At 37.2% G+C, this 14,795-nt stretch overlaps 1 protein-coding gene across 11 annotated transcripts in view; it reads left to right on the forward strand.

Moving 5' to 3' along the window:
- Positions 1–14,795, forward strand: part of SCMH1 (Scm polycomb group protein homolog 1) — a 171,747-nt gene that overhangs the window by 116,856 nt on the left and 40,096 nt on the right. For 10 of the 11 annotated variants that reach the window (XM_032303149.1, XM_032303150.1, XM_032303154.1 and 7 more), the window contains one exon: positions 12,587–12,819. The exons of the other annotated variant lie outside the window; for it this stretch is intronic. In XM_032303149.1, the coding sequence (XP_032159040.1) occupies positions 12,587–12,819 (233 nt within the window). The remainder of the gene's footprint in view (positions 1–12,586; positions 12,820–14,795) is intronic. 11 annotated transcript variants of the gene reach the window in all.

The following is a 14,795-nucleotide window of genomic DNA, read 5'->3' on the forward strand; positions in this document are numbered from 1 at the left end:
AAGTTCAGTAGCCTCATGCATTGACTAGAAATAATAACAATAATAATAATAGTGATAATAGAATTATTATTATTACTTCATAGGCAAGGCTCTGCAGCCCATTGTTTTAACTGCCAGTGTGTACTGGGTCATATACACCCTAGTAAATGTTATGGAGGATGATGGGTATCTGCATTGCCGTACTGCCTCTTTCACAGTAAGTGCCTAAAAAATAAATGCCAGTTCCTTTTAAGCAAATTTAACTCCATCATTAAGGGACACCCATTTGTAAACTACTTTTATTCATTCGTGGTCTTAACAGTTTGTCTGCCTTTTAGCAACATTATTAGTCATGATTATCACCAAGGGAATAAGGACTAGATACACACATATGCACACAGATCAAAAGAAGTTTATCAAGGAGGGGAGACCAGTTCTACACAACTTTACATACTACCATCCTGCCTTAGATGTGCTTTTGCCTTTGCAATGAACCTCACCCTTACCTTTGCCATATGGAGGGCCATAGGACCCACCCTGTGTCTTGTTGGTAGAGTCTTTGTGTGTTAGACCTCCTTAAATGTCATATGGACTCTTCTCAAGCTGGCTTCAGCATCTCTCTCTAACCTTATCTGTTTCTCCTTCTGGACTTCAGCCACACACAACTGCCCACGGGTCTTCGTGTAACCATGCTTTTTTACCACTCTGTGCCTTTCTCTGTACTGTCTCCTCTGTTTGCAGTACCCTTGCTCACCCTCCACTTTTGCCCTTCTCCCAAGATCTATTTATTCTTCAAAGATTTGTTAAAATGTCACCTTGAAATCTTGCCTGACAAGTCTCACCTGCCTGTCTCCCTTGCACCCTCTCCCCTCCTTGCAGAGTTAGTCACTCCTTCATCCAGGTTCTTATAACCCCTGTGTACATGCACATTTTCGTACCACACTTATGAATCTCTTGTAAAACTTTGACCTAATTGCAGCCTTACAGAAAAATTATAACAGGAGTATAAAGAATTCTCTGAATATTAACATTGGTCACATTTGCATTAGTAGTCTCTCTCAATAAATACATATTTTTTTTCTGAACCATTTGACACATGACTTGTATACATAATGACCCTTTACTATTAAAGACTTTAGTGTATATTTTCCAAAAATAAGGACATGCTCTTCTGTAAGCATAGTACCATTATTAAAATCAGAAAATTAGGGGCACCTGGCTGGATCAGTGGGTAGAATGTAGAACTCCTGATCTCCGGGTTCCAGCCCTGCAGTGGATGTAGGGATTAGTTAATATATTTTTTAAAATCAGAAAATTAATATATTATTTAGAGCTAATCTGTAGACCTTCTAACGTTATTAAAACTAGAAAATTAGTATCAATACAACACCAGTAGCTAATCTATAAACTTTACTCATATTTTGCCAACTGTCCCACTAATGACCTTTTGGGATAAGAAAATTCAGGTTCATGAGTTGTACTTAATTGTCATGTCTTCTTAGTCCTGGAGCGGTTTTTCCATCATTCTTCCTTATCTCTCATGACCTCAATATTTCTTTATAAATATTTGCCAAGTTATCTTATAGACTGGGTCTCAAATGGGTTTGTCCTATGTTTCCTCATGATCAGATTCAGGTCATACATTTTTGACATCAATGTTCTAGAAGTGACTTTCTTCTCAAAGCATCACTTTTGGAGACACGTGATAATCTGTTTGTCCCATTACTGGAGTAACTTTGGTTACTTGGTCCCAGTGGTATTTACTAAGTTTCTTCACCTCGTACATTTGTAATTAATTAATCATCTTTTGGAGAAATAATTTGAGACAGTAAATATCCTGTGTCTCACCAAATTTTCACCCCACAGTTTTAGCATCTGTTGATGAGTCTCACCTGAATCAATAGCCAAATGGCTACTTTCTAGTTCCCTCACTTCTTCCACGTTTGTCAGTTGGGGTTCTACTATAAGCAACAACTTTTCCCTTCTCTGTGTTTTTTTATTTATGCATTAGTTAATCAGTAGGATCCCACACTTTTTTGATTCATTCATAATTTCTTATTACCATTATTTGTTTTGATGTTCAAACTTTCCCAGATTTGGCCAGTGGAAGCCCCTTGAAGTTGACTCCCGTGCCCTCTTGATATGTCTCCATCACTTGAGCATCCCCGTTACTTTCTGACCACTGTGTTCTGGGTTCATCTTGTACCTTCCCTACCTGAGTCCACACCCACTGAATTGGGATTGACTGTGTAAAGGTTACTAACCTTCTCAACATTGTGCTTTTTTAAGGACAAGAGTGGTGTTGGGTTTTCACCATGATAACTGGCAAGCCTTGATACTCAGCATTTACTTAATTTTCAACTCATGGTCAAACAAATTAATATAAGAGTAACATAAGAGCCCTTCTGGGCTCCTGAAGAAAGAGAGTTTGCTTCCTTCCTCCTAGGCTATGTGACAGAATGTGTGCCCTGAAGACAACAGAGACTAGAATCTTGCCTGGCTCTGCCACCATCACGTCTCTGAGGCTTGCTGTCCTTAAATGTCAAAGGAGGATGATATGTTACCTTCACGGGTTTGTTACAAAGGCCACATGAATGTGCAAGAATTTTGTCAAAGGCTTATTGACTAAGAGTGTAATTCTGTTGCACTTACTAGTGTCAAAGTGTGTTGGAGAATATTCTGATCTTTCTCTCCAAAGTAGGACAGTCATTAAATTTTTTAATTATTTACATTTGGAAAAATAAGAAAAGATTGTGTTTAAATGACAGACTCAAGGTCACACCATAAGGGACAGAACTAGAATTAGATCCCCAGTCCCCTGACATCACTCCATTTTTTTTTTCCCCAAGTAGGATAATTAAGTTAGAATGTGGCAAAATAGGGCTTCCTGGTGGGAAGAACTTCCAAATCCTGGAATCCCTCAGGATAGCTTAAGAAATCCATTATTCATTATTAAAAAGCTTTTAAATTAGTATGAAGCTTTAATCTCAGTGCTAGCTTTTCACACATGACCTGCATGCTCTGATTTTTTTTGAACTATTAAATGTAACTTGTGAGTAGTTCTTCTGCCCAGATCTTTCAGGCAGAGAGGTCAACCTCTTTGACAGTTGGCAACATGGATATTCTTGTCTAGCTTTAAGAGAAAAGAGAAGAAGGAGGAAAAACTATGTTCTGACTGTAGGAAGGCCATGTAAAGACATGTTCAGTTCATCTCTTATATCTGTTTTCTTTTTTTCTACAGACATGTGCTGGGTCTCTGCTAGGAACTTGGCACGTTGTCATGTGATGGCAGGAACTCCAAAGTAAATCCCTTACCTCCCTGCCTAGTCCGATTTCTGGTCTTACTAGAGATACAGGGGACAATCTTAGGGTTTAGAGTAATCAGTTTAAATATTTGGCATGTTCAGTAACTCAGGTTTGGGTGTGGAATAGGTAGAGAATTAGGCGGTTCTTTTCCTGTAAGCATGTTAGGAAAAACAGGGCAAGGAAGTGATTATAATTATAGGTCAGTGGATGTCAAACCCTTTGGTATCAGGAAACTTTGGTATCCTTAAACACCCCAAAGAGATTTTATTTATGGAGGTTCTTCATATCACTGTATTAGAAATAAAAACTTAGAATTTTTTAAAACAGAAGAATATACAAGTATACATCCATTAGCTGTCAGAATGATGATATCACATAGTCTCTAGAAAACTCCACTGTGAGAGAATGAGAGTGGAAAGAGGAGATAATGTTTTAGTAGCATGAAAATAGTTTTCATCTTACAGACACACAAAAGGATTTCAAAGTCCCGAAGAGGTTCCCAGATCATACTTTGAAAACTACATTTTTTAAGTGCATTTTACTAATAATGAACATTAGATCATTTCAGGTTTTCAGTTATCACAAGTGACAGGTATGAGCATACATTTACACATATCTGAGGTATACATGTTCAAGAGTTTCTCTGGAGTTTATACGTAAGGTTGGAATTGCTGAATCATAGATTATGTACATCTTCAGACTTTTAGAGAATGCCTGCGATGTCTCCCAGGGAGTCTTCTGAAAAATGCTGCTGTGAACATTCTAGTACATGTCTTTTGGTGGTCTTGCCCCTCGTTCTTCTTGGGTATATGCCCAGGTGTGGAATTGCTGGGTGAGAGTGTAAAGCTAAGTGTCTTCTCAAAGTGATTTACATTCCCATCAGCAATGCACAAGAGTTCTGGTTGCTCCATATTCCTCGCCACCACACGTGCTGTCGGTCCTTTAATGTCCGCAGTTTGGTGGAGATACAGTGTCTTGTAGTTTTAATTTTCATTATACTGATAACTAGTAACTTTTCATATCCTTATCTGTTATTTGTACGTTCAGTTCTGTGACCTAGTTCTTCAAGTCTCATCTTTTGAAAATTGGATTGTCAGTCTTTTTATTACGTATTTTAGAAATTTTTTATATTTTCTGGATATTACTTCTCTGACATATGTTTTGTGTATCCTTTCCCACTTTCTAGATTTCTTTTTCTTTTTCTTTTTCCTAATGTTGTCTTTTGATGAACAGAATTTATTTTACTGATGTCATATATGTCAGTCTTTTTATAATTAATGTTTTGTGTGACCTGTTTGTTTAATCTTGCTTACCCTAGAGTTTTGAAGATAGTGCCTTCTATGTTCTTGGAAAAGTTGGATGTTTTAGACTTCATGTTAATTGTTGTATCTGATATGAAATGCAGGGTTAAAGTCTCGGTTTTTTCCATATGGATATCTGTTTGACTCACCACAATTTTATTATAGAAGTGATCTCCTCCTCGACCACCACCACAGAATTACAGGGGCACCCTTATTATAAATAAGATGACTGTGTATCTGTAGGTCTATCTCTGGACTCTGTTTTATTCCCTTGATCCATTTGACTACTCTCAACACCAAGATCACATGTCTTAAGTACTCTATCTTTATAATGAGCCTTGATATCTAATGTTGCAAACACTCCTTCCAGCTTTGCTGTTATTTATCAAGATTGACTTGGCTATTCCAGATCCTTTGCATTTCCTAATAAAATTTAGAATTAACTTGTCAGTTTGGACATATGCACATTAAAGAAAAACTGCTGGGATTTTGATTGGAATTTCATTGACTCTTTAAGTCAGTTTGATGAGAATTGAGAGCATAACTTGAGTCTTCTCATCCATGAGTGTGATGATAAGTGGTATCTAAATCTTCTTTAATCTCTCTTAGAGTGTGTTACGGTTTTTAGTGTGGATGTATTGCGTGTCTTTCACTGAATATTTGATTTGGGGTTTTCATTTTCTAATTGTTATATATAGAAATAGAATAAATTTTTGCATATTGAATTACATCTAGTGACCTTCCTAGATTCATTTTTTTATTTTACTAGATTTTGTAGATTGAAAAGGGTACAGTTGATATAAAAAGTCATGTCATGTGCAAATAATGCTTATTTTTTACAACCTGTATTTGTAGCTTTCTTTTCTTTTTCATTCCTTGTTACATTGACCTTCAATACAATGTTGAATAGAAGTGGTGATGGTGAATATTTTAATTTTGTTCCATAAATCAGTAAGAAAGTGTTTAATATTTCACCATTAAGTATACTGGCCTCTACTGATTTTTTTTTATAAATGACCTTTTCTATAAGGAAATTCCAAATTTGCTGATTTTTTTATGATGAGTGAGTATTGAAGTTTGTCAAATGCTTTTTTTCTGTATCTATTGAGATGTTTTGTGGGTTTTCTTCTTTATTTTGATTTTGTGGTAAGTTCAGCTGATTTTTTTTCTATTGTTAAGCAGTCTTTGTATTTCTGGGATAGATTCCACTTAGTCGTGATATGTTACCCTTTTTATAAATTGCCAGGTTGAATTTGCTAATATTTTGTTTTAAGATTGTGCATCTGTGTTCTTGAGCGATATCAGTCTATAGTTTTGCTTTCTTGTAATATCTTTGTCATGTTTTGGCATGAGGATTATGTTGGCCTCATAAAATGAGTTGGGGAGTGTTCCCTCTTCCATTTATCGGAACAGGTTTTGTACAATCAGGCATCTGAGACTGGAATTTTTTTTTTTTTTTTTTTTGCAGAAAAGTTTTTCATTGCAATTGCAATTTCCTTATTATGTATACAACTCTTTATATTTTGTTTGGTCTTCTGTCCATTTTAATAAGCCAATTTTTCAAGGAAGTTGCGCATTCCATCTAAATTTTCAGTTGTAGTTGCATAAAGTTATATATGATGTCCCGTTACTATCTTTTTAATACCTGAATCATCTATAATGAAATCCATTCTTTCCTTCTTGATATTTGTCTTTTTATATTTCTTAATCAGACTTGTTAAAAGGCTATCTTTTCAAAGAACCAACCTTTGACTGTTGATTTTCCCTGTAGTATGTCCGCTTTCTTTTTTCCATTGACTTATGTACTCATCTCTATAATTTCCTTACACTACTTTTTTTGTTTAGTTTGCTGTTCGTTTCCTAGCTTTATGAAATAGAAGCTTAGATCATTGATATTTAACCTTTCTCCTCTTCTAATACAAACATTTAAAGCTATATGTTTTCCTCTGAGCACTACTTTAACTAAATCTCACACTTTGAATCTGTCATATTTTCATGAATTTTAAGTTCAAAGAATTTTTTTATTTCTATTCTTATTTCCTTGGTATTTGAGTAATTTACAAGTATATGTTACTTAGTTTCTTAGCATTTGGGGTTTTTCTAATTAAATTTCTAGTACTGGTTCCTATTTAAATTCCACTGTGGTTAGCTAAGTGAGAGTGGGAGGTGCAGGCTTCCATTTATGGAATAAATAAGTCGTAAGAATAAAAGCTACTGCATAGGGAGTATAGTCAATGATAATATAATAGTGTTGTATGGTGAGAGATGTTAGCTACACATTTTGGGAGTATAGCATAACATGTAGAGATGTTGAATCACTGTGTTGTACATCTGAAACCAATGTAGTACTGTGTGCCAACTATACTCAAATAAAAACTTTTTTAAAAAGCCTCAAGATATCAAAGCAAAAAAAAAAAAATGTTAAGATTCTTCCTTTTGGGGTGCCTCGGTGGCTCAGTGGGTTAAAGCCTCTGCCTCCGGCTCAGGTCATGATCCCAGGGTCCTGGGATTGAGCCCCGCATCCGGCTCTCTGCTCGGCAGCGAGCCTGCCTGCCTCTGCCTACTTGTGATCTCTCTCTCTGTCAAATAAATAAATAAAATCTTTTAAAAAGAAAAGAAAAAGAAAAAAGATTCTTCTTTTGACACTTTGTATTTCTCTTATAAGACAGACACATAGCCGGGCACCTGGGTGGCTCAGTCGTCAAGCATCTGCCTTCAGCCCAGGTCATGATCCCAAGGTCCTAGGATCCTTTCAGGCTCTCTGCTCCTCCAGGAGCCTGCTTCTCCCTCTTCCACTCCCTCTGCTTGTGTTCCCTCCCTCGCTGTGTGTCTCTCTGTCAAATACATAAATAAAATCTTAAAAAAAAAAAAAAGCCACACATAGTTTATGCTTAACTATATTAACGTAAAGTTTTTAAGCAGTGAATAGAATAAGTAAATGAATGCAGATATGTAAATTGAATCAGCTGGCACAAAAGAATCTTCAAATTCTTAAGATCCTGCCTGCAGATCTTTGTTTTCAGAGCTATAAATATTTCTGTGTTACTGGTAGTGGAGCTGAACACACTAACTTGTTTATCTTCCTGCTGGATTAGAATTTATGAATATAGAGTGATTATAAAAGTTTTTTTTAAAAACCAAAGCAGTAGAATTTTCTAAAAAATGTTGAAGATTGTGGCTGAGACGAAACAAATAAATTAATAAATAAATTCCACTGTGGTTAGACAACATGTTCTGTATGATTTCAGTTCTTCAAACTTTATTCAGGATTGCTTTTTCACTCAGCATATTGTGTAAGCATTTGAAAAGAAAATGCATTCTATACTTACTGAGTATAGTGTTCTATAGATATCAATTAAGTTGGTTGGTTAATTGGTTATTTATGCTATTAGTCAGTTAACTGAGTTATTCAAATCTTTCCTATCCTTACTGATTTTTTTTTCAACTTCTTAACCTATCAGTTACTGAGAGAGATATGTTAAAATCTCCAACTCATAATCTGGATTTGTTGGTTTGTCCTCTTTGTTATCTAAACTTTTGCTTTATATGTTTTGTGTTATTAGGTCTATGTAAATTTAACTATTTAATCTTGATGAAATATTCCTTTTTAGTCTAGTCATACTTCTTGCCTTAAAGATTGACTTGTGTGATATTAATATAATCACATGAGCTTTATTTTGATTAATGTTTACAGAGTATATGTTTTTCTATCTGTTTGTTTTTATCTTTTTATCTGTGTTATATTTCAGATGTCTTTATATTTCAAGGCCCTCCTATAAACAGATATAATTGAGTACTGGGGGGCAGGGTTGGTGCAGAATGTTAACTTTTTCCTATTGTTTTATCTAATCCACTTGTATTTAATATAATTATTAATTTGGATTTAACCATTTTGCATTTTGCTTTTTGTTTTCTCTTTGTCTGAGTTCTTCCTCATTTCTCTATCCTTCCTTTCTTGCCTTTTGGATTAGTCAGGTATATTTATTACCCCATTTCTCCTTAGCTTTTAGGTATACGTTCTTATGTAATTCTTTTTTTTTTTTTTTAAGATTTTATTTATTTATTTGACAAAGAGAGATCACAAGTAGGCAGAGAGGCAGGCAGAGAGAGAGGAAGGGAAGCAGGGTCCCTGCTCAGCAGAGAGCCTCATGTGGGGCTTGATACCAGGACCCTGGGATCATGACCTGAGCTGAAGGCAGAGGCTCAACCCACAGAGCCACCCAGGTGCCCTTATGTAATTCTTCAACTAGTTATCCTGTGCAAATATGTATCCTGGACTTACCAGAGTCTTCTTTAAATAAGTACTTTGTAACCACTGCCCAAGTAATGGCAAAATTCTTTAAAAAGTTTGGCTGCATTTGTCTCCTCCTTCCATCCTCTGTGCGGTTGCTTTCATATAATTTACTAATACATACATTATAAACTCTACAAATCATTGTACACGTTTTTTTTCTAGTCAGTTCTTGTTCTAAATTCTTTTGTATCTAGCACTTTTTTATTTGCCCTTTTTATGCTCTTTTTATTTCTTTCAGTTCCATCCTTCTGCCTGGGATTACTTTTCCTTCTGCCGGAAGAACTTCCTTTTTATTTCCTGTAGTTTAGATTTGCTAGTGACAAATTCTCTCAGTTTTGATTTGCCTGAAAAATATTATTTCACCTTCATTTTTGAAGGATTTTTTTCCCACTGGGTATAGAACTCTAGGTTGGCAATTTGTATATATTAGCCCTTTAAATATATCTCTGCTGCTTCCAACTTCTGTAGTATCTGTTAGGATGTCAGCCATCAGTCTTATTGATGCTCCTGTAAGAGTAATGCTGCATTTTTCTGATAAAAAAAAAATTCTCTGTTTTTCATTTCATTTATATTTTATCTTTTATTTTCAGCATTTTAACAGTTATGTGTCTTGTTTTAGTTTGAGGGACATTTTTGGAGGGGGGGGATTTTTGCTGCTTGTAGATTTCTGAGCTCTTCTTTCATTGGTTTCTAAATATTACATTTGCCTAATTCTGTCTTCTCCTGGGATTATAGTTATGCATATTTTGGATCCATTGACTATGCCCACAGGTCTCTAATGCCCTATTCTGGTTTTTTCCCCTATATTTTTGCTTCACTTTGGACATTTTCTATTGATTTTTCTTCAAGTTCATTAATCCTTTCTTCTGATGGATCTTGTCTTCCCTTAAATCCATCCAATGAGTTCTTAATTTCTCATGTTACATTTTTAATTCCAGGATGTTCATTTAATTATTTATATAGATTCCAGTTTTCTGTGGGTGTTATCTTCTCTTACATTTTGTTTATCTTTTCCTCTACTTTCTTAAACATATTAACTATGATTTTTTTTATTTAACTATGATTATTTTAAAGTCTCTGTTCCATTATCTGGATCATATATGAACCTCCTTCTATTGTCTGTATTTTCTCTTGATTACCAATCACTTTTTCTGCCTCTTTTTACATCTAATATTTTTTGTGATATACTGGATATTTTATATAAAAGAACTGTTGAGGCTCCAGCTAATATCTTCCATTAGAAAGAATTCTTCTTTCCTCTGTTTGCTAATAGGATGAGGGCCTATTCCTCCCAATCTAATCATGGATTGAGCTAGTCCAGTTCTGGATTATATCTGTGGCTTATACCTGTTTCTTGGGTGTGGGCCTTCGGGGCTCTTGATTGAGAACCTAATAGGTCTCTCTGTTTTCTCAGTCCTGAAAAATTGCAAGAGATTATCCTACCTTTAGAGGTTAGGGGTTTAGTTCTTTAACCTTTTACTCCTTACAATTTCAAAATATGGCATTTTTCTTAGAGAAGGGATATGTGTTTGAGGTAGACCTCCTCCATCTAGTAGGACCTTATTTATCCCTATAACCACAAGATTAAAGGAGATTTCATTCTACCTTGTAGAAGCTCTCAGCCTAGCTTCATATATCCAATGTGCAGGCTCAGAACTTAGCAAGTATCCCATGGGGAAAATTGGCCACACATATGGAGCTCAAGTTCCAATCTGTCACAACAACTTACTGGATTTCTCTCTCCTCCAGTAGAGGTCTTCTGCACAGACCACACCTGATCCTCAGTTCATGCCCCAAACTGGCAAATGTCCTCAGGAAAGAAAACAGTGTCAGCTACCTCAGAAGCCTTCCCCACTCATGTCTGGAATTCCAGTTCATCTAGTCCTTGTGATTTCTACAACACTGCAGTGTCTCTTCAAAGAATGTACCTGACTTTTCCTTACTGTGCATTAGCAACACCGCATTGCCATAATCTATTACATTCTGCCTAGACGCATAAGCAGCATTACCCTCTAACTGTGCACTCTGATTAGTTTATAAGCCAGTCTCCCTAGTTCTTCTCACGCAGCTTCCCTTCATACTTAGAATAATATCAGATTTATTTTCACCATCTGCAGAGTCCTACCCAATCTTACTGCTACTCCTTTTTTTTTTTTTTAAGATTTTATTTATTTATTTGACAGAGAGAGAGAGATCACAAGTAGGCAGATAGGCAGGCAGAGAGAGAGGGAAGCAGGCTCCCCACTGAGCAGAGAGCCCGACGAGGGACTCAGTCCCAGGACCCTGAGATCATGACCTGAGCCGAAGGCAGTGGCATTAACCCACTGAGCCACCCAGGCACCCCTGCTACTCCTTTTCTAACCTGATCCCCTTCCACTCCTTTCTACTCACTCACTTCTAGCTAAACTGACCCCCTTACCATTTCTCAACCCCCCCGACATGTTCCCGTCTCAGAATCTTCGCACTTGTTATGTACCCTCTACTTGAGAGGCACTTTTCTCAGGTTTTCATTAGGCTTTGCCTTTATTTCATTTGGGACCTCTGTGTAAATGTCACTTCCTCAAAGAGAACTTTCCTCACCCCTCTCTCTCCTTACCCTCCTTTAGTTTTCATCATAACCCTTACCTGGTATTATACTGTATATTTATTTGTCTGTTTTTTGTCTCCCCAACTAGGAGGTAAGCTCCATCACAGTGGAAACTATGTTTTGTTAACATATACTAAGTGCTCAGTAACTATTTGTGGAATGAATTAGATGTGCTTACCTTGAAGCATTCTCAATTTAAGGAGAAGATGAATGGTTGGGAGTAAAATTGAAAGTACCCTAACATAGATGTCTCCAGAATGCTTTGGAGGTAGGGTGGTACTGACTTCGTTGGGGAATGGTCAGACAAGACCTCAGTGAGGAGGTGACCCTGGAGCTGAGAGTTGGAATCTGAGTATTGATATTTTCTTGACAAAGAAGAATAGGGAACTCAATATACATGAATAAATTGGTGTTCAGAAAACAAGTGGGCTAGAACACAGTGGAGGTGTGTGTCTGGAAGTGACATCAGGCGTAACTGCAGAGTAAGGCAGGGATTAGGTACCAAAAGTCCTTGGATATTAGGATAAAGAATTTGGACTTTACATTAAAGGTCATATGGAGCAAAGACTTTTGAACTAGGGAGAGATGCTGTCAGATATATGTATTTCCATGTGTTTCACTATCATTGCAATAATCACATGAAAATTTTAAGTAGATTGGTGTAGAAAATGCCTAACTTGCTTGTCAGGGCCCACTGTCAAAACATAAGTCCTATCCCAGTTCACTGTATAACCCAGAGAAGGCATCATTTCCTCTGCTAAGCCTTGGATCTACATTCTTAGCAGGAAGGGATTGTAGGCTTCTAAAGTCATTCTGTCTCTGAGCGTATGATTCTGTTTATATGCCTTAACTAGATGCCTTGGGGAGAAAAATTTAATATTTTCTCTGCATCTGCCAGAAATAATTAAAACTTCCAGTTCTAACCAATATAAATTCAGTTCTCCTCTGAGATTTTCTAACATTTAGGTCAGATACCAGGAAACCAGCTTCTTGGGATAAAATTACCCAAGTAGAAGTAACAAGTTTTCCCCACCCCACCTACCCCACCCCCACCCCTGCTGTTTGGGATGGGAATGCAGTTGGGAGGAGGGGGTGATAGAATGAGTCTTTTTCTTGCAGTTGTGATTCCAAAGAATCCTTATCCTGCATCTGATGTGAACACTGAGAAGCCCAGCCTCCACAGCAGCACCAAAACTGTCTTGGACCATCAACCAGGGCAGAGGGGGCGTAAACCAGGAAAGAAGCGGGGCCGGACACCCAAGCCCCTAATTCCCCACCCCATCTCTACCCCATCCAAGTCAGCTGAACCTTTGAAATTCCCAAAGAAGAGGGGTCCCAAACCTGGCAGTAAGGTAGGTAAAAATGTGGGTTTCCTAGAAAGGGATAAAGGGTTATAAAGGGGTAATGCACCCGTATCCATCCATCTTGGAAAGGGGCATGTCTGGCCCTATTTTCCACCTTGTGTATGCTTTTAACAGGAATTTCCTAAATTGTCATTCCTGCTTATCTCCTTAACTGGGAGTTGGTAATATTAGAGATAGGATGGTGTGGATAAGAAACAAATTTTGACTTTGAAAGCTACTCACATTTGAGGGAATTCTGGTCTAATGTCTTCCCTAGATGGAGGACCCTGCTCCTAATCGTTAACCTATCCAGAGTAGATGCCCAGGCGCAGAAACAGAAATCTGACTCTATAAATGTATTTCTTTTTCTATCCCTGCCCCTTCTTTTAAAAAGAAAGAAAGAAAATTACCGCGTACCTAGTAAGTATCAGGCTCTGTATCAGACACTTTCACATACATATCACATGATGATCACAAAACTTAGGAGATGGGTAGTGTTAATGTTATCTAATAGTTAAGTAATTTAAGACTTAGAGATATTAAATGACTTCCCTAAGGTCACATAGCTAATAAACAACAAAAGCTCCAGAGCTCTAGATGTTCTAGTTTCAACATCACTGCTGCCCTGCCATGGGTACCACAGGCACTCTCCCACATTTCCTGAAGGAGATAACACTTACCTCTCATGCAGGAAAAGACTGCTGAGTCAAGCTTCACTGAGCACTGTTAACTGCAAGTACCACCTTTTAGTCATGACCAGTTCTTCATTCATGTCTTCCCTAGGGAAACCATTGATTAAAAATTTCCTCAGCTATTTCTCTATGGCTTCCTTTAGCATCACCTTCTCCACTCACTTTTTGTTAAGGGATTTCTTTGCAACTCCTTCTCAAACTAGACTACCTGAGTTTCAGTATGGAAATGATACCTAGTTCTCCCTGGACACCCCTTTCTGATGCCATGAGTTCTTCCATAAGTTTGATTGGCTGGTTGGTTAGTTGGTTGGTTGGTTAATTGGTTTTGTTCTGTTTATTAATTTCAGCTGACTTCAGTGCTTCTAGAATATAAGCTCCTCAAGGTCAAGAACCTAGTCTTGATCTTCTCTTTTTCTCCTGTAGTGTCTTCCATCTCAGTCTCTTTGGAGATGTTCAATAAATGCAGGATGGATGGATGATTTTAGTTATGATGTCCTAATTGAGATTATCTCTTGTTTATTGGCTTTGAATTCTTGGTGGCACATCCAGATCTTTCTGTGTAACACATATGCTCCCGATCTAACCCCTAACTCAGGTCCTGGTTCATTTTTATCTCCACTACTCTCTTCTTATTCTTCTGCTATGGAGAGAGACTGAAAGCCCTAAAGATTCCAGGGCCAGAGAAGCCAGGCTTTTGATGATGTGAAGACATTTTAAGGACATCCAATTAAAGAGGAAAAAAAACTTGTAAAGTTTCAAAGACAAAACCGGAACCAAAAAGTAGAAACTCAAGTAGACAGGCTTTGTCTCAACATAAAAGGAACAGTTAAATGTATCACAAAAGAGATGTAGTGATCTGCCAAAAGAAAGATAGAAAGGAATGGAGGGAGGAAGGAAGAAAGGGAAGGAGGGAAGGTAGTGATCTGTCAATACCATCATTAGAGGCATTTTGTCAGGGGCTGGATGACTCAGATGGGATGGATGTTTTCAGGAAGAGGGAAGTAGGAAAGGGATGGTTGGATTAAGTGGCGTTTAAGATCCTTCAAAACCTAAACACTATGATTCTACGATTGCCCCTGTTCTGCTTCCTCAGGCAGTCCTAAACATAGTAATAACCCAAATCCCCTTTCTTTCCAACCCTCTTGAAAACAATAATTCTCATCTTATCCTATATTTTATGGGCTGGCATTTGGCTCACTAATTCTCCCTCCTGTACTTTTGCCTACTTCTATAAATGTCTATGCCTTCCACTTAACTCTGACCCTTCTGTTCCTTTCTGGAGTAAAGTGGTCT

Source organism: Mustela erminea, chromosome 10, assembly GCF_009829155.1.
Source record: "Mustela erminea isolate mMusErm1 chromosome 10, mMusErm1.Pri, whole genome shotgun sequence".
Taxonomy (NCBI): domain Eukaryota; kingdom Metazoa; phylum Chordata; class Mammalia; order Carnivora; family Mustelidae; genus Mustela; species Mustela erminea.